This window comes from Mustela lutreola, chromosome 10 (genome assembly GCF_030435805.1).
Source record: "Mustela lutreola isolate mMusLut2 chromosome 10, mMusLut2.pri, whole genome shotgun sequence".
Classification (NCBI taxonomy): domain Eukaryota; kingdom Metazoa; phylum Chordata; class Mammalia; order Carnivora; family Mustelidae; genus Mustela; species Mustela lutreola.
In genome coordinates, this window is record NC_081299.1 from 26,838,901 (window position 1) to 26,859,754 (window position 20,854).

At 41.0% G+C, this 20,854-nt stretch overlaps 1 protein-coding gene across 6 annotated transcripts in view; it reads right to left on the reverse strand.

Annotated features, from left to right (window-relative positions):
• KIAA0319L (KIAA0319 like) overlaps positions 1–20,854 on the reverse strand; it is a 90,977-nt gene that overhangs the window by 43,857 nt on the left and 26,266 nt on the right. For 5 of the 6 annotated variants that reach the window (XM_059134859.1, XM_059134860.1, XM_059134858.1 and 2 more), the window contains exon 3: positions 14,462–14,988. The exons of the other annotated variant lie outside the window; for it this stretch is intronic. In XM_059134859.1, the coding sequence (XP_058990842.1) occupies positions 14,462–14,988 (527 nt within the window). The remainder of the gene's footprint in view (positions 1–14,461; positions 14,989–20,854) is intronic. 6 annotated transcript variants of the gene reach the window in all.

Sequence of the window (20,854 nt, forward strand, 5' to 3'; positions counted from 1 at the left end):
TAGGAAACAAACAGAGGGGTTGCTGGAGGAAAGGTGGATGGCAGGAAAGAGTAATTGGGTGATGGGTATTAAGGAAGGCACCTGATGTAATGAGCTACTGGGTGTTATATGCAACAGATGAATCACTAAATTCTACCTCTGAGACTAATATAAAAAATGTTAAAAAAAAAAAAAAAGGATTCAAGTCATATAATGGTCACTGGCTACAATGCACTAAGTTATTGATCAATAATACCACAATATCTGGGACCCCCCCCAAATATCTGGAAACAACATAACATACATCTAAATAATCCAAGGAAGTAGTCAAAAAGGAAATTTAGGAGTATTTTGAATTGAATGAAACTGTAAACACAAAATATCAAAATTTGTAGGATGCAGCTAAAGCAATACTTAGAAGGAAATTTATAGCACTAAAACTCTGTTAGACAAAAAGTCTCAAATTAACGATTGAGATTAAACCTTAAGAAACTTAAAAAAAAGAGCAAATGGAATCTAGATTATGAAGAAGAAATGAAATAATAAGATTAAAGCAGAAATCAGTAACACAGAAACGCAAGAGAGAAAATGAATGAAACCAAAGTTTCAGTAAGAAAATCTAGCCAGTCTGATGCGGGGAGGGAGGTGGGGAGGGAAAGAGAACACAAACACCATGAATGAAAGAGGTAACATTACTCAGGTTCTACCTGTATTACAAGGGCAATAAGGGAATACAGTGAGCAACTTTATGCCAATACATTTGACCACACAAATTCTAACACACAATGTGTCAAAGCTCACCCAAGCAGAGCTATTGTAGATAATCTAAATTGTTATTTATCTATTCTATAGCTTGAATTGATAGTTTAAAATCTTCCTGCCTGGGTGACTCAGTTGGTTAAGCACCCAACTCTTGATTTAGTTTCAGGTCATGATTCCAGGGTCGTGAGACAGGGCTCCTATGACTGGCTCCATACTGGGCATGGAGCCTACCTAAGACTCTCTCTCTGCCCCGCCCTCGTACTCTCTCTATATAAAATAACGATTTCCTGCAAAGAACTCCATGTCCAGATAGCTTCACTGGGGAATTATACTGGGGAATTATACTGAATATTTAAGGAATAAATAGTACCAATTCTACACAAACTTTTCTAGAAAATTAAAGAAGAATAAAAACTTCTCAGCTCATTTTAAAAGGGCAGCATTACTTTGATGTTAAAATAACAGGCTAATATCCCCCATGAACACAGATTCAAAATTCATAACAAAATCTTAGTAGAACTTGGGGCACCTGGGTGGCTCAGTGGGTTAAAGCCTCTGCCTTCGGCTCAGACCATGATCTCAAGGTCCTGGGATCGAGTTCCACATCGGGCTCTCTGCTCAGCAGGGAGCCTGCTTCCTCCTCTCTCTCTCTTTCTCTCTCTCTGCCTGCCTCTCTGCCTACTTACAAAAATAAAATAAAACATTTTTTTAAAAAATCTTAGTAGAACAAATATAACAATATCCAGAAAGGATAATATACCACAATTCAGTGGGATTTATCTCAGAAATACAAGATAATTTCACACTCAAAATCAATCAAGTTGTTCACCATGTTAACATACTGAAAATTAAAACCTGTATGACCATGTCAGTAAATGTAAAAAAAAAAAAAAGCATTTGACAAAACCCAGCATTTATTCCTGACACAAATTCACAACTAGGAATAGAAAAGTATACTTCCACCACTTTTATTCAACATTGTAATAGACGTTCTAGCCAGTACAATAAGCAAGAAAAAGAAATAATAGGCATCCACATTGGAAAAGAAAAAGTAAAATGGTCTTTATTCACAGACAATATGATTATAAATAGAGAAAACCTAATGGAATCTACAAAAAAGCTACTGCAACAAGTAAGTGAGTTTAGCAACGTTTCAGGATACAGGATCAATATACAAAAAGTAACTATTTCTATATACTAGCTACAAACAAAAACTGAATTTTTTATTTTTATTTTTTAAAGATTCTTAAATTTATTTATTTTACAGAGATAGATCACAAGTAGGCAGAGAGGCAGGCAGAGAGAGAGAGGAGGAAGCAGGCTCCCCACCAAGTAGAGAGCCCGATGCAGGACTCGATCCCAGGACCCTGAGATCATGACCTGAGCCGAAGGCAGAGGCTTAACCCACTGAGCCACTCAGGCGCCCTGAAACTGAATTTTTTAAAACCACTTCTTTAAAATTTCAGTTTTTAAAATGCCAATTATAATAGCACCAAAAACATGAAATACTGAGCAATATATGTGACAAAAGATGTGCAAGATCTCTACCCTGGAAAGGGCAACACACTGCTGAAAAAAATTAAGGATGATGTAAATAAAAGGAAAGATACACTGTATTCATGGATCAGTAGACTCACTATTATTATTAAGCTATCAATTCTCCCCAAATTGAGCTACAGCCCCAACATAATCAAAATCAAAATCCCAGAAGACTTTTTAAAAAATAAAATGACAGGGCACCTCGGTGGCTCAGTAGGTTAAAGCCTCTGCCTTCGGCTGGGGGAATGATCCCAGAGTCCTGGAATTGAGCCCCGAATCAGGCTCCCTGCTCAGCAGGGAGCCTGCTTCCTCCTCTCTCTGTCTTCTCCCTGCCTTCTCCTCTGCCTACTTGGGATCTCTATCCAAAAAAAAAAAAAAAATCTTAAAAAGATAAATAAAATGACAAGATGATTCTAAAATTTATATGGATATATAAAGGACCTAGAATAGCCAAAAAATGTCTGATAACAGAGAACAAAATTGTAAGATTACATCATCTGAATAAAAGACTTATTACAAAGCTGTACTTATCCAGGGGTGCCTGGGTTGCTCAGTGGGTTGAGCCTCTGCCTCCGGCTCAGGCCATGATCTCAGGGTCCTGAGATCGAGCCCTGCATCAGGCTTTCTGCTCAGTAGGGACCCTGCTTCCCCCCATTCTCTGCCTACTGTTCTGCCTACTTGTGATCTTTCTGTCAAATAAAAAATAAAACCTTTATTTTAAAAAACAAAACCTTTATTTTAAAAGAAAAAACAAAGCTATAATTATTGGGACACCCAGGTGACTCAGTCAGTAAAGCGGCTGCCTTCAGCTCAGGTCATGATCCTGGGGTCCTGGGATCAAGCCCCATATTGGGCTCCCTGCTCAGGGAGGAGCCTATTTCTTCCTCTCCCTCTGCCTCTCCTCCTGCTTGTGTCTGCTCTCTTTCTCAAATAAATAAATAAAATCTTTACCAAAAACAAAAACAAAAAAACAAAGCTATCGTTATCAAGACAGTGTAGTGTTAGGGTGCCTGGCTGGTTCAATTGGTAGACTATATGACTCTTGATCAATGGGTCATAGAGTTTGCTTTAAAAAAAAAAAAAAAAAGAAAGAAAGAAAAGAAAAGAAGTATAGTGTTGTTATAGACAATATATGAATATAAACAAAATGATGGAACCAAAAGAGTCCAGAAATAGATTTGTACACACATGGGTAACTGATTTTCAATAAAGGTGAAAAGCAATGCAGTGGAGAAAGGATTAAAAAAATATGGTGCTAGCACAACTGGATATTCTTTTGGCAAAAAAACAAAACCAAACCCTTCCATCCACAGCTCCCACCATGTACAAAAACATTCTGGACCTAAATTTAAAAACTTAAAACTATAAAACTTTTAGAAGAAAAGTTAGGAGAAAAATCTTTCTAAAATACAATACCAAAAGCATGATCTATAAAGAAAAAAATGGATGAACTGTCTAGACACCATCAAAATTAATATCAGCTCTTCAAAAGACACTGCCAAGAAAATGACAAGACAAGCCACAGACTGAGAGAATATTTACAAATAAAATAGTTGATAAATGACTTATATGCAGAATATATAAGAGGATAATCTACCTTTTTTATTTTATTTTTTTTTATTATTTTATTTTTATTTTAAAGATTTTTATTTATTTATTTAACAGAGAGAAATCACAAGTAGATGGAGAGGCAGGCAGAGAGAGAGAGAGAGGGAAGCAGGCTCCCTGCTGAGCAGAGAGCCCGATGCGGGGCTCGATCCCAGGACCCTGAGATCAGACCTGAGCCGAAGGCAGCGGCTTAACCCACTGAGCCACCCAGGCGTCCCAATCTACCTTTTTTAAATGAGGAAAAATATAAACAGACACTTTACCAAAAAATATATGAAAGGCAAGTAAGCACATGAAAAGATGTTCCACATCATTTATCATGAAGAAAATCCAAAGAAAAACCACAATGAGCTACTATTACACATCTATTACAATGGCCCAAACGAGACTCGCCATACAAAGTTTTGGTGAGAATGTGGAACACCTAGAACTTTCGTACATTACTAATGGGAATGTAAAATGGTACAATTGTTTGGAAAGAACAGTTTAGTGGTTTCTTATAATATTAAATATATACCTACAATATGGCCCAGCCATTCTACTCCCAGGTATCCAAGAGAAATTAAAGCATATCCCCATATAAAGACTTTTATACAAACATTCCTAACAGCTTTGTATGTAGCCAAAAATCTAGAAACACTCCAAACATCCAACAGGTGAATAGATAAATGATACATTCATACAGCGGAATACTATTCAGCAATTAAAGGGATCCAACTACATATATGTAGTATGTGATACATAGTATAACATGGATGAACATGAAAACATTAAGTGAAAAAAGCCAGACTCAAAAGACTATGTACTGGGGTGCCTGGGTGGCTCAGTGGGTTAAGCCTCTGCTTCCGGCTCAGGTCATGATCCCAGGGTCCAAGGATCAAGCCCCGCATCGGGCTCTCTGATTGGCGGGGAGCCTGCTTCCTCCTCTCTCTCTCTCTGCCTGCCTCTCTGCCTACTTGTGATCTCCGTCTGTCAAATAAATAAATAAATATCTTAAAAAAAAAAAAAAAAAGAAAAGAAAAGACTATGTATTACATGGTTCCATTATATAAAAAGTCCACAAGGCAAATTTATAGAGAGCAGATTAGTGGATGCCTGAGGCCTGGAGTGGGAGTAGGGATAGCATAAGGGAAGTTTTTGGGGAGACAGAAATTTAACAAACTGGATTGTGGTGATAATACAAAACTCTATACTTAAGAAAAAACACTGAACTTAAATGCTTAAAAAGAGTGTGGGGGGGTTAAAGCTTTTTTTTTTTTTTTTTTAATTTTATTTATTTGACAGTGAGAGAGGGAACATAAGCAGGGGGAGTGGAAGAGGGAGAAGTAGACTTCCCATCGAGCAGGGAGCCCAATGCAGAGCTCAATCCCAGGACCCTGAGAATATGACCTGAGCCGAAGGCAGACGGTTAAAGACTGAGCCACGTAGGTGCCCCCAAAAGAGTGAGTTTTATGGTACAGAAATCATACCTCAATAGAGTTGTTAAAAAGAAGAGTATGTAATGTATGATTCCATTTATTCAGAAATTCTAGAAAATCTATAATAAGCTAAAGCAGATTAGTGGTTGCCTAGGGATAAGGGAGGGAGTAGGAAGGACAGATTATAAAGGGACAGGAGGAAACTTTGGGGGTAATGTATATGCTCATTAGCTTTTTTTGGTGATGGTTTTATGGGTACATATACATTAAAACACATCAAACTGTACACTTTAAACTTGTACATATAGCTTATGATATGTCAATTACACTTCAATAAAGCCGTTTTTTTAGAGTATGGTCTCCATAGAAGAGCAAGCATTCAGTGTGGCTGGAGAGGAAAGCAGAGGGAGTAAGAAAAGAGCTGTTCATATGACCAAAAATATATTTTTAATGGCTGCACAATCTCTACTTTCCCCTTATTAGACAAACTGCTTCCATTTTTTAATTAAATAAATAGCACCTCATCATTGTGTTTGAAGCTCTTTCTTTATTTAGAATCAGTGCTTTAGAATAGATTCCCAGAAATAGAAGAAGAGTATAAATATTCTTAAGCAAGGCAGGCAGATTTTTATTTTTAAAGAAAGAATTTGTTTATTATTTATTATTATTAATTTTTAAAGAAGCAGGAAGAAGAGACATGAAGCAAATGATTTTACTTCAGAAACTACAAAGTGATAAGGAAAATTTGTAGAGGATGATAAAGGGCGGACACCTGGGTGAAATTTCCTTGGGCCATTTTTTCTGACACTTGACAGAAATCATAAAAACCAACCTAATTCCGAAATCACCGTAAGTCATCTAATCATGCCCCAGGTGTCCACACCTGTTTAATCTTCAAAGCAGCTTTATTCAGAATGATGCAAGGCTTCTATACACACTCTTTCTCCATCTCGCCATTCCTCCCTCCCTCCTTTTCCTCCTTCTTCCTTCTCCCTTCCTCCCAGACCCACTTGGGGCTGCCTTCTCCTAACCAAGCAAGCCAACCCAGTGATTAATACCATAATTCAAGATGACCCGAAAAACCTCCATCACAAGCTACTATTCTAAGTATCAGGAGCCTGCAGGGCCACGCAGGACATTCACACCGGTCAGGGTCACACCATCACAGTCCAGCTAGGGGGCCCTCCTTGGTAATACACATGCTACCCAAGTGACTACTTAATACTAAAAAGATTGGCTCACAAAAATTGGCCCTTTCACACATTTTGATTTGAGACACAAGTGTATTAAAATAAAACAAAAGCTATCATTGTCATTAACAAAAATCCTACTACAGTAAAGCCAGTATCTTCCTGCAATAGTAAAGCCAGTGGCATTTAAAGACATCCCAACCAGTTCTCAGCAACTGAAGCTGAGGCTGGAGAACAGGGCAGGGTTTATCTTTGCAGGAGTTAGTTACAAAGTCATGTCTCTTCATAGTCTCCTTGGAGAAACTAAGACTGCCATGAAGTGAGGAAGGGAGGAATGACAGGAGTGTTAGCTAAGAAGTAGCTGTTTTTGAGACTTTCTTCCCATGGCTCAAGCTGTGCCAGCTGGCTCTATTAGCCAATCCACACCAAAACCTGCATCAACTCTGGCTTCCTAAGTTAACAAAGTAGCCAACAAACACATTTTCAAATTCATTTCACACAGTAAAAACCAGATAAGCAGATAAAAGAATCAGAATACTTAGGAGATTAGAGCAGAAAGTGAGCAGTTAAGGGGGGGAAAGTAAGGAAAATGTATAATGGCTCAGGCACTAATAACTGTGAGAAAGGAATGATACAATTGCAGGGATTTCTGCACACCCACACACAACAAGAACGCAGCCTGCCCAGTTTTTCTCTCGATGCAACAAACCAGTCATGTAAGGTTAGAATGGGGGAGTGGAGTGTTGGCGTAGTGGGGGCGCTTAGTGTATACATGTGCACAGATGATACTGGAAGGCGGTTGGTCACCGAGGGGTAGGAAAGCCACACAAATTATCCAGGCGAGAGGGCTGGAAGGAGGCCTGGGGCTGAACAATTTTTGGTGAAAGTTATTAGCCTGTCTGCTGCTCAGATAACTGAGAATGAGGATCTGGGGAGAACTAGGCCGGAGGAATTCCAAATATGTCACGAAATAACAGAAGAATAAATGAACTCTCGGCAAAAATTTCACAAGCCTAAAAGATTACAGGACAGATTTTTTAAGAAACAAAAACAATGTGATCAAGCAAAAAACTCTGAAAAGCAAATCAAAAACTTGGATGATGGGAAACAGAAACTGGGTTTCTGTCCCAGGTTATGCAAGGCTCTTCTCTGTCACTGCCTACACCCCACACCTCTATCTGCTGGTAAGATGTAAGCTCCAGTTTTAGGTAGAGTCAGCAAAAGAATTTTCCTCAGTAAAAAAGGCAGCAGAGAGGTGCCCAGAGGCTCAACTCCTTTATCCTCTCAGTCATCTGTCCCACAGAAAGGCACTGGCTTACAGGAGTGGGAATGCTGTGGTTGTCTGCAAACAGGGAGATGGTGGTGGCAGGGAAAGGAGCACCTCAGTCATCCTAAAGCCAAACCTTACATGTGGGGACACCTAGCTGCACCTTCATGTCCTGAGCTTAGGGAAGAGTCCTCCTCCTTTCACAAAGCCGGGCTGGCAGCCTTAACTGCCAGTGGCTGGACTGCAACAAGGCTTCATGCTCCTCCTGCCAATAACTCAGAAGTTCTCAGCACAGAAAGGATATGGTACTGAAACAAAGCAGTACACGCCTCTCCTTCTTTCAGCTGGTAGAGGGGGCTAAATTGGTGACATTCCTTTCACTTTTGGAATAAAGGTCCAGAATACCTGCTCTTAGATACAATATATGTACGTTTCCAAAGGAATAAAGAATATTACTGAGGACCCAACGCCTTTGCAGGATTGCAGGCATCTCAGGCGAGACAAGAACAATTCAGGATACAATTTCTTACCACTTCGGATGCAGAGTAGCTTGACCTACCTTAGGGCAAACAGTACAAACTAGAAACTAGTACTGCTAGCCAGCCATCCCTAATTAGAAAGAGAAGATCTGCAATGTATACACTTCTTCCCCTTTCCCTAGTGCTTTAATAAGCAGAAGTTTGAACTACAAGTCCTGTCCTAAAAGAAACACCTACCAGTTCATCATTCTGAATGCACAAGGTGGTGCTAGGACCCTTACAGAGCTATCCATGGCCTTCAGGATAAGAAGGAAGCTCCTAAGAGTGGCATATAAGGTCAAACAATCTGTCTGGAACTAAAGACTTCACTTTGCCCTATTTTTTAAGAGTGCTTGCAGTTCTCAGCAAGTGATGCCAATCTACATAATGCCTCCGTGCAACACTGCACAAAGGCCTCCTCCCAGTCTTGGGGTTCATAATTCAAGTTCGGTGTTCCTCCCCCATATCCACCCACTCTCTGCGTTAGACATAAAACTCCAGAGCCTGTTCACTAGCAGCAATTTATTGCCACTGTCCACTGCAGGTGAACAAGAAGAAAGAGAACTCCCCAGGCAACACAACCCCAGCATCCTCCTTCCAGTATATACCCTGAAGTCACTAAGGCCCAAATTCACCATCTTCTAGCACACTGTCAGGCCTACATAAGCCATATTTCTCATTTTGCTGGTCTGATTCTCATTCTACTGATCATGATTATCCGGGAAGTGTGCGGGAGCTGGCTCACCTAAGCTGGCTGTGCCTGTATCTCCCAACTCTCTATTCAGTGATTCATGTCGGCAATTCCAAACTGGTCACTCGTGGTTTTATTTACGTCATGGAAATTAGCAAAGTCTACAACTCAGGGCTTCTGTTTTTGTTTATGTTTGGGGAAGGGGAATACCCAATTGTTAAAGATTTACTACACACATGCTTTCCCTGAATGATTTATACTTCCTCTCCTGCGAGACCTAACTTCCTTTTCTTTTCACCCAAAATTCCATTGAATCACCCAAAATTCCATTGAATCAAAATTTCATTGAATTTCTCTTCCATAATCAAAAATCACCTGGATGTGCAGTCATTTCATGTTTTGTTCCCTACACCTCCTGTAGGACAGGCTACAGAATTTGCAAGATACAGTACAAAATGAAAATGTGGGGTTCCTTGTTCAAAAAGTAGTATTAAGAGAGCAGCACCTGGGTGGCTCAGTCAGTTAAATGTCTGCCTTCGGCTCAGGTCATGATCCCAGGGGTCGTGGTATGGAGCCTCACATTGGGCTCCCTGCTCAGCGGGGCATCTGCTTCTCCCTCTGCCTCTGCCTACTGTTCTGCCTGCCCGTACTATTTCTTTCTCTCTCTGTCCAAAATAAATAAATAAATAAATAAATAAATAAATAAAAGCTTTAAAAAAGAAAGTATTAAGAATTTCAAGACAATGGAGTGCCTGGGTGGCTCAGTCAGTTAAACACTTGCCTTTGGCTCAGGTCACGATCCTGGGGTCCTGGGAACGAGCCCCGCATTGAGCTTCCTGCTCAGCGGAGAGCCTGCTTCTCCCTGTGCCCCTTAACCAGCTCATGGTAGCTCTCCAATAAAAATAAATTTTAAAAATCTTTTAAAAAAATTTCAAGACAATAACAGCAGAGCATTAATCTGAGAACAAGGCCCAAGTGTCCGGACTTGGACAACTGTACAGGTCCCATGCCCATATACTGGTCCCTAACTACCTATCCTTAACTGTGAGTGTGCCCTTCCCTGAGGATACTATTTCCTATGTAGCTCTGTGGTATGAGGGCTCCTTACTCTCCCATACTTCAGGATTGAAGGCAGGTTCATGTTTTATTTGCTCCCCTCCTCAGTGCCTTTGCATATCATTCCTCTTCTAGCTTTCCAATAAAACCTCTCCCCTCTGTCATCTTACTGCATTTCAACTCTCACCACAGCTGTCCTCTCCAAACTGGCCTTACTCCTCCTCCTACTTTGCTGAGGGCTTTGACATCAGGCTCTCAAAACTTCTCTTTACCCAAGTCCCTGCCTAAAGAGTAACAGGGTCAAGAGGACAGACTCAGAATAGACTGCCTGGGTTCAAGTCCCAGTACTACCATATACTAGCTATTGTTGCCTTGGCCATGCTCCTTAACCTCTCTTATCCTAAGTTTCCTCATTTCTAAAATAGAGATGACTAACAGTACTTCATTGGATTTCTTGTATAGATTGATAGTTAGAATATGTCAAGGATTCAGAATGATACTGCCATATAGTAAGTGCTTACTCAGTAAACATTAACTATTGCTATCATCACCATCAAGTCTAAAGTCTACCTCTGTGTCTACAGTGATAACTCATGTAATACATATTTTGAGCTTCCTGAGTTGTCTGAACTCCTTGTCTCCAATCAGTTCCTACTCTACCCTGCCTCTGCAACCCCTTTCCTTAGCTACCCCTAGATCCTATAATCACCAGAACTTCTCCACTTCCAAAATCTTAATATCCCATCCCCTGATGACTACTTCAAGTCTTCCAGAACACACATGCCCCCTATATCTGTCTCCCATGATGGAAACCTCTGAATGCCAAACTCCTCTATCATATCTCCGTCAGCCCCTCCTACATCTGCCTCTTCTTACAGTCTCTACTTAATCCACTCTCTTGACAATAACCTTAATTTCCACGCCCCAATTTCTTCCTGCACAAGACCGGCAAAGTTACAATCTTGGGTAAATCAAACTATCAGCCTTCTCTTGATAGGGTTGCTGAAAGCTACTGCGGAGACTCACGTGACTGCAGAGATAGGTACCACTGTGATAAATTCATAATCTCCCTCATCAGTGCTACCACCAATCTATTTCCTTACTTGCTTGGCCGTCTCCTTCCCTTCACAATGGCTGTTTCTCTCCAAACCTCTAACGTTCCTGCCCATTACCTACCTGTGCCCACTCCACCTATCTCTGTTTCTTTTTTTTTTTTTAAAGATTTATTTATCAGAGAGAGAGAGGCGGGGGGAGAGAGCGAGCACAGGCAGACAGAATGGCAGGCAGAGGCAGAGGGAGAAGCAGGCTCCCTGCTGAGCAAGGAGCCCAACGTGGGACTCGATCCCAGGACGCCGGGATCATGACCTGAGCCGAAGGCAGCTGCTTAACCAACTGAGCCAGCCAGGCGTCCCTATCTCTGTTTCTATTCTTAGGAAATGATCTACCCTACTTCAGAAGAACACTGTTTGACTAGAACGACAACTTCCTCCTACTAAACCTATAATCCCATCTTAGCCACACCTGTATTCACCAATTTCTTCCTTCTTATCATGATGAAGATGTCTCTCCTCCCGCTTAAGACTAATCTTGGTCCTGTGTGTGCTGGATTCTAACCCACTTGCCCTGGAAGGCAGTGGTTCTTGATGTGTGCTTCTCAGACTAGCAGCACCAGCACTCTGCAGAAACTTGCTGCAAATTCAAATTCTCAGGCCCCTTTCTAGACAAACTCTGGAATTGGGGCCCAGCAATCTGTTTGTAACAAGGCCTCCAGGTGATTCTGATGGATGCTAAAGTTTGAGAACCACTGATCTAAGGAATTATTTGTTGTTTACCCCTTTTCCTGTATATTCAACCTCTTTCTTTAAGGCAATGGTTCCCTTGCTTGAAGAGCCTCCTATCGGATTCCTTCCCATACATTCTTGCCCCTCTCCAATCTACTCACCATACAGCAACATATCTGATCAAGTTATCCCCTACTTAAAATTCTTTGGGGCACCTGGGTGGCTCAGTGGGTTAAGCCTCTGCCTTCGGCTCAGGTCATGATCTCAGGTCCTGGGATTGAGCCCCGCATCAGGCTCTCTGCTCAGCGAAGAGCCTGCTTCCCCTGCCTCTCCTGTCTGCCTCTCCGCCTACTTGTAATCTCTGTCAAATAAATAAATAAAATTTTTAAAAAATTCTTCAATGACTTCTCACTGATCTGAAGATAAAGACCAATATCTTAAGAAGGCCTCAATGTTTTCCACAGCTAGCAAGCCTCCTCATACACCTCTGGGTCACTTTGTCGTGTAAGACGAGCCTCTCTCAACTTCCTGGTCTTGCCATGCTCTAGGGCACCCAACAAACTTAGGAATTGTTCTTTCTCTGCCTAAAATACTCTGCCTGACTCTTTTCCAAACTCTTTCTATGTCAAGTCTCAAAGCATACCTTCTTAAGTATACCTAACCTTACCCCTTAGTCTCAGTTAGGTCCCTGTTAGATGCTCTGATAGAACTCTGCACTTACCCTTTCAAATTCACATCCAACTTAACAATTATTTAATTATAATAATTATGTTGTCGTTTTCCTTGCCAGAGCATAGGCTCTGTTGGCGCAGAAATCATGTCTATCTTGTTTACTATAATATTCCTAGTGTATACCTTGCACAAAGTAAATGTGCAGTAAATGTCTACCTAGTGACTGAGCCTCTGCATACACTTGCCTCTGTCCAGAACGTTTTTTACTATCTTTAATCTCCCAGTGAAATCCAACATATCCTTCAAGAAATAAATTTAAGATGGTTGCCAGAGGGGAGGTGGCTGGTGGGAGGGATGGGGGAATGGGTGAAGGGGACTAAGAGTACCTTTATCTTTTTTTTTTTTTAAGATTTTATTTATTTATTTGACAGACAGAGATCACAAGTAGGCAGAGAGGCAGGCCAAGAGAGGGAGGAAGCAGGCTCCCTGCTGAGCAGAGAGCCTGATGCAGGGCTCGATCCCAGGACCCTGAGATCATGACCTGAGCCGAAGGCAGAGGCTTAACCCACTGAACCACCCAGACGCCCCAAGAGTACCCTTATCTTGATGAGCAGTGAGTAATATATGGAACTCCTGAATCACTATACTGTACACCTGAAACTAAACTAACAGTTTATGTTATTACACTGGGCTTAAAATTTTAAAAATGAAGATTATAATCTAGTATAAGTAATAAACATTTAAAAAGAAAGAAATTAAACGTTTCTGTGAAGTCTTCCCTGCACATCCGTACCACCTGCCTGATCAAGTGAATCACTTCCTCCTTTCTGTTCCTACTAAATTGTGTAACTAATGCGATAATCACACACTATTGTAAATACCTATCTTTGTGTCTGAGTCTCCACTAGACTGTCAACTCCCTGAGGGTATGGACCACATCTCATTCACCTTTGTATCTCTAGTGCTCAGAAAGAGACCTCATGACAACAAGACATCTAAATGTTGATGGGCACGTTAAACCCAAGATTATATCTCTAATATCGCACTGAAAGGTTTTTTCCTAATATTAAGTCTGGGTTCCAATTCTAGGTTTGTTATTCATTAGATGCATGATCAAACTGTTTAACCTCTTTGGACCTCGGTTTCCTCACTAGGAAAATGGGGCTAATAATACCAACCTAGAAATACTGCTATGGAAATTAAACAAAATGACACTGTACAACAATTAGCACACATAGTGCCTGGCATGTAGTCGCCTCCCCACTCTGGCTTCAACTTGCTAGAGACAACTAGGACAAAACAAATACAAAAATAAGTCACAGCAATCAAGGCAGGCTGAGCACAGAGTGAGTCACTCCTTTTAATCATTTGCCTAGGAAGATCAACAATGAAAAAACATAATAAGCAGAATAAACTACTGGTGCTAGCCCCCCTGGCATATAAAGCTGGATAAGAACTCCCCCACAGACCTCTTGGCTCATGGCCACATCTGGCTCCTTAACCCAGCAGGCCAAGTCTTAGTCTGTGGCGCCAGGAATGGCTACCTCGACTGGAACAGACACTGCCCCATGAGGAATGCGTGTGCATGCGGGAGATGGGGAAGAGGAAGGAGAGCCTGAATGCAACCACATCTATCAAGTGTTCTGCAATCTGGCAGAAAATACTGGAGAATTGTTGGTGAAGACAGTCCCCACACAACTGCATCTACCTGTAGCCAAGAACCATCTCAGACTAGATAATGAGCAGATTTCTGCTTTTACCAAGACAATGCATGCATCAGACCTGCATGCAGGTAGCATCTCCTAGGTCCAATTATGCTTGTACATCTGGGCGGCACCCGAAAATACGACGCCAGGCAGCTTCATACACACACTCCTCGGCACAGAAGGCTGCCCACAAGTGCCAACTTCACTGCTCATGTGTGCCAAATGTATGAGCAGATTTAACAGTTTCTTTGCTCCTTTTTCATAATGTGCTTACCTCTGCAGAACCGCTGGTGTTCAGACGACCTACTTCCTTGGAGTCATTCATTTCATGCTGTGTCACTGCATGTGTAGTTACTTCTTCACTGGGACTATCTCTCTTCCAAAGCTTCCTGGTTAAGCTATGATGGCCACCGGAAGATACAGTGGGTCTGAGTGGAGCTCTGGATGCACTCTGTCTCCTCCAAGATGTCCTGCTCCAACCTAGCCCCAGAATATGTGGTACATCATCTTCAGGGGGAAAGCCCAAATCATCTGCAGTTTGGAATTTTTTAAAAAACACCAGCATGGAATTGGAAGAGTCGGTCCTGAAAATGTGGCAGCTCTGGGGCCTGCTGCAGTCTGCCTGAATGCACATCCCTTCTAACCACCAAAAGGCATGACAGGCAGGGTCCTGGCAGCAGGCAGCCCAACACAATTGCAGAGAGGAGGTTCCTTCAAGAAGCTGGAGGTGATTTTCTCCCCCAGATCTCAGGCCAACTCCAAATTCTGTCTTTGCCTGCTGGCACCTGCTTTCACTGGCATCTAAAAACAAGGAATGAAAACATTTTAAGATGTAATAAAAACAGACGACTGCTCTGTAAAGAGCCCTGAACACCAACATTTAAGGCTATTTTGAAGACTCGTTTTTAAGAGAGTGGGAAAGCTGTCTAGCAAGTGGAACAGAAGAAGCAAAATAGAGTGTTTTTTGGCTCAAGATACTTTAGCTTATAGAAGTGCTGTTCCACATTCATCACTGGTTCCCCTTCTCAATGAGTCTGTTCCACATAACCTTTCCTACAGAACTCCAGTTCATGAAACAGAAAAAAACAAAACAGCTATTCTGGTAGAAGTGTATGGAGGGGTGGGGGGAGTCCCACCACTTAACCTTCCACTCACATCCTGCCACTTCTCAGGGACAGTGTGACCATTATGGGACCAGAAGAACAAGTAGCAAAACTGGATGGAATAACTACCCCCTCCCCCGAACCGGGAGCAACACAAACTGAGTACTCTTAACCTCTTACAGGTTATAGGTTCACCATTTTCTAACTACCCATTTGCCAGAGAAAGGCAGTTCTGCACATCACGGTATCAGCCAGAGCAGTAGTCAGATTGCCAAGAAATTTAATCGTGAGCCGGATTCTGCAAGAATGAACTTCCTACTGACAAGTCATGTCATGATAAGAAATAAAGGAACAGAAGTACAACAGTGACCTACTGTAGTTAACCTAAATAACTTGGTCCAAAATTCTAGCTCATGTTCCTTCTGCATAAACTCTAGGCTACTGAATTACTTCAGGTGTGGCATTAATTTTCCTGAAGTATTACCTCACTTCTGTCTTCTCAGATACAGAAAAGTCAAAGCATGTTCTAAATGAAAACTATTATAGAGTTCATTTTAAGGTCTTAGTTATATAGGTATCTGCACCCAAATACGGTCAAGGTTAGACAGAGCCAGAACCAGGGTGAGGCAAAATAGGTGCCTCAGGCACAAAATTTAAGGAGGTGTGCATTCTCAGACTCATGTAAGCATGGAGCTGGCTTACCCAATCTTGAGAGTCAGTGCCTCCTTAAATTTTGTGCCCTAGGTGTCTCCTTCGTCACCCCTGCCCTGGCCCTGGGGTTAGAATGTAGAAGATATTTTAAAATTACATACAGAAAATATGAAGTAGAATCAAAATACTGAAGATACACGGATAATCCTGTCTGCATGTACACAGAACTGAAAGGGGGCTCTGACTAACCAAAGCAACAATGTGATAATCAGCCAAAGCCAACCTGACTCCCAAGAAATACTTACAAAATGTCCAGCAGACTAAATGTGGACACCAGTCAAATGAGAGAGAAAAGGAAAAAAAGGCAGGCTTCTGGATTACTGAGCAGGCACTGTGGTAGCCAATCTGCCATTGTTCATTAAAAGAAAAGAGAGAGACTGGCACAGACCTAACATCAGACAAGGCAATTTAGAAACCTAGAAAAAATAGAACTTCCTTAAGAAAAAAGAAGAAATAGAAACTACGGGAAAAAAAAATGAAGCTACCAAGAGCTACAGAAATACCCTTCATATCCTTATACACCTTCCCACACAGTGGCCAATGGTATGAATCTTGGGAACAGCTATCTGAGTATACAGACTGTGTTGAAATCAATAAATGGTTACCTCAGTAACTACTGTCAGTCACCTTTATACCAATTTTCCATCATTCTTCTCAGAATAATTCTCTCACATTTAACATAGTGAGGAGGTCCACACAGATGAAAATAACCTGCACTTTTCTGTAAGCCACTATTTCATTTAATTTTTAAAATGTAGCATGATACCCACTTTTGCCCCTGCGGAACAAATTGCCATAGGACTTGCCCTCACATCATGAACAACTAGAAAACTAGACTATATGAAACAACTGTTTCTAGACAATGAGCAACAGGTGGTCCAGGACTGTGATCCCAAAGAGGAAGGAAACAAATAGGTAAGCCCTACGACTGCCCTGGCTTTCTGTATGGAAGTGTGCTCCAAACAGTAGTACAGGGAAAGAGAGCCTAAGCAGACTAGGGCAGACTTGCTGAGTTGAGGAAACAGAATTTCAGGTGACTGTGATGGCTGGAATTTTGGAACAAACAACCAAAAAGGAGGAAACAACACAGAGAAAAAGCTCCCAATATCTGGATAATGGTCCCTTTCAATCTTTGACTGAATACCAATTTACCCCAATTATGGGTTGAGACAACATGAGGGAAATTAGAAAATATTTTTAACTGAATGAAAGCAAAAACATAACCTATAAAAACTCACGAGATGCAGTTAAAGCAGTGTTTAGAGGGACAGTTATAGTTGTAAATGCTTATTTTAGAAAATAAGAGAAGTCTAAAATTGATGATCTACATAGATACACAGGGAGAAGGCCATGTGATGACAGAGGCAGAGATTGCTACAAGCCAAGGAATGCCAATGATTGACAGTGACCACCAGACACTAAGAAAGTCAAGGAAGGGATCTACCCAGAGTCTCAGAAGATACCAACCCTTTATTTTGGACTTCTAGACTCCGAAGTCATTGGTTTGTCAGGATTTTCTGCCCTTACCTAAGAGAACAGTTAAGAAGACAGAGGGCTCCAAGACTACTAAGAGTACACATCCAGGGATCACTGACATTTAGGTATGTAGCTGTGATCTTTACCCAGACTGAATGGAGACACCTGGATTCATTCAGTGGTCACGCACAGGGATATGATGCTGGAAAACCATGGGAATCTGAGGGGCTTTTCTTTTTTAAACCAAAGTTAATTGCCCAACTGGAGCAAGGGGTAAAGCCCTGGATGGAGGTGTGAAAAGTTCTGCCAGGTTTTTGTACAGTCTAGGAGTACTGGTTTGAAACAAAAGCATCAGTCCTAAAGCAAAATATTTCTGAAGGATCCACTCCAGAGAGTGTACATAAGGTGTCATCACTGATACAGGCCTGGAATGGGAGAAAAGAAGTTCCCCCAGAGAAGCAGCACTGTAATGTGACAAAATCTTTAAATATAATTCCCCCTATATCAGCCATCAGAAAAATCTTATAGGTGAGATAACTCATTTATGTACAGAATGTGGGATAGCCTTTATGAACAGCTCACTTCCTTTAAATCAGCATAAAATTCACATAAGCAAACAACCTTACAGATGTACTCAATGTAGAAATTTCTCAATTTCCACAGAACCCAACAATTATTAATTACCAGAGAACTCATTGTAGAGAGAAACCCCAACAATGCAATGTATGTGGAAAAGCTTTCAAAAAGAACTCTACCCTTTTTTTTTTTTTTAAAGATTTTATTTGTTTATTTGACAGAGAAGAGAGAGGAAACACAAGCAGGGGGAATGGGGGAGGGAGAAGCAGGCTCCCCGCTGAGTAGGGAGCCTGATGCGGGGCTCAATCCCAGACCCTGAGATCATGACCTGAGTCAAATGCAGATGCTTAATAACTGAGCCACCCAGGCACAGAACTCTATCCTTTTAAGCCATCAGAGAAATCATACCAGTCAGAAACCCTATGTACGTAAAGACTAGTAAAAGCCTTTGCTCAGAACCCTTACTCATCATGAGAATACATAGTGGAGAAGAGTCTTTCAAATGTAATGAATATGGGAAAGCTTTCAGGGATAATTCCTGGTGGAACATCAGAAAACCCATACTGGTAAGAAACCATACTGGTGTAGCAAACGTGAAAAAGCCTTTAGGAAGAGCTCAACTCTTATTAGTCATCAAAGAACACATACAGGAGGGACACCTACATGGCTCAGTCAGTTAAGCGACCGACTCTTGATTTCAGCTCAGATCTTGATCTCAGGGTTGTGAGATGGAGCCCCGCATCAGGCTCCACAGTGGAGCTTGCTTAAGATTCTCCCTCTTTCTCTGCCCCTCCCTGCCTCTAACAACAACAACAAAAAAAATTACATGTAAGAGAGAAACCATATCACTGAAATAAATGTAGAAAATCTTTTAGGTAGGGGCGCCTGGGTGGCTCAGTTCTTAAGTGTCTGGCTTGTGCTCCCTCTCTCGCTGTCGTGTTCTCTCTCTGTCAAATAAATGAATAAAATCTTTAAAAAAAAAATCTTTCAGGTATGTATCATTTGCTAGACATCAGAAAACTCACAGTGAAAATAAACCCTATTGGTGTAAATGACTGTGGGAAAGCCTTTGTGAAGAGTTTATTGGATATGAGAGAATTCATACTGGACAAAAATCCTATCACTGCAAGAAATACAGGAGAGTCTTCAGGCACAGGCCCGGCCTTGCTGAACATCAGAGAATCCATATAGAGGAAAACCTCAGAAATGTAATAAATATGGGAAAACTTTTCCCAAAGCTCAATCCTTAAACAACATAAGAAAATTCATAACAAAGAGCCACCAAATGTAGTTAGTGTGGTAAATCACAAAGAAAGGGTTTATTCCTTCGAGTATCAAAGAAGAGACAGTCAATAAATTATATATTTAACAAAAATATTCTGTGTACCTCCATGCCAAAGAACTTCTCACTTGTAAAGATTTCATTATAGTATGGTTTGTACTGGTGAAATATTTGAAAAACTTCAAGTCTATCAGTATGAAAATAGTATAGAATACCATGCAGCAACTGAAAACAGTGAGGTAGAATTGTATATGCAAGAAGAGAAATAGCCCCATGAGGGGTGTTGGGATGGCTCAGTCAGTTAAGCGGCCGGCTTTTGGTTTTGGCTTAGATCCTGATCTCAGGGTCCTGGGATCAAGCCCCATATGGGGCTCCACACTCAGTAGGGAGTCTGCTTGAATATTCTTTCTCTCTCCCCATCCCTTTGTCCCTCCCCCAGCTCAAGTGTGTGTGTGCTCTCTCACTCTCAAATTAAATAAATAAATCTTTAAAAAAGAAAAGAAATATTCCCATGATATCTTGAATTAAAAAACCAAGTTGCAGGGGGCACCTGGGTGGCTCATTTGGTTAAGTGTCTGACTTCAGCTTAGGTCATGATCTCTAGGTCCTGGGATCGAGCCCTGCTTCAGGCTCCTCTCTCAGGGGGGACTCTGCGTGTCCCTCTCCTTCTGCCCCATTCCCTGCTCATGCTTACTTGCTCTCTAATAAATAAAATCTTAAAAAAATTTTTTTTTTAATTTAAAAAGCAAGTTCACACAATATATATATATATGATGCTCTTATTTATATTTTTTAAAACAAACCTTTCTACATATATATTATATACATTCCAAAGGATCTGGAAAAATGAAGACCAAACATTAATAGCCAAAAACAATTTTTTTTCAACAATGATCAGCGCTTTCATCATAAAAACTGGAAAAGAGTAAATTATACCCAAAATAAGTTGAGAAAGGAAAGATAAAGATAAGAGTAATCAATGAAACAGGAAACAAAAAGTAGACAAAATCAACGAGACCAAAATCTGGTTGTTTGAAAGATCAACAAAACTGATAAAGCTCTAGTCAGACCAATGACAGAAAAAAAGACAACAGTCACAAATTAACAATATCGAGAATGGAAGAAGATATATCACATCACTACTGATTTAATAAACCATGAGCAGCAAACTATGGCTAACAGGCCAACTCCAACTACTATTATTGTAAATAAAGTTTTATTGGAATATAGTCACACTCATTTATTTATATTGTCTACAGCTCTTTTTGCTCCACAATGGCTATGTTTTTTTTTAAAGATTTTATTTATTCATTTGAGAGACAGAGTGAGCGAGAGAGAGAGCACACAAGCAGGGGGAGAGGAAGAGGGAGAAGCAGGCTCCCCTGCAGAGCAGGGAGCCCAATACAGGGCTCAATCCCTGGACCCCGGGTCACAACGCATGCTAAATGGCAGACACCCAATTAAATGAGCCATGCAGGCACCCCCACAATGGCAGAGTTAAGGGGCTGCAACAGACTTT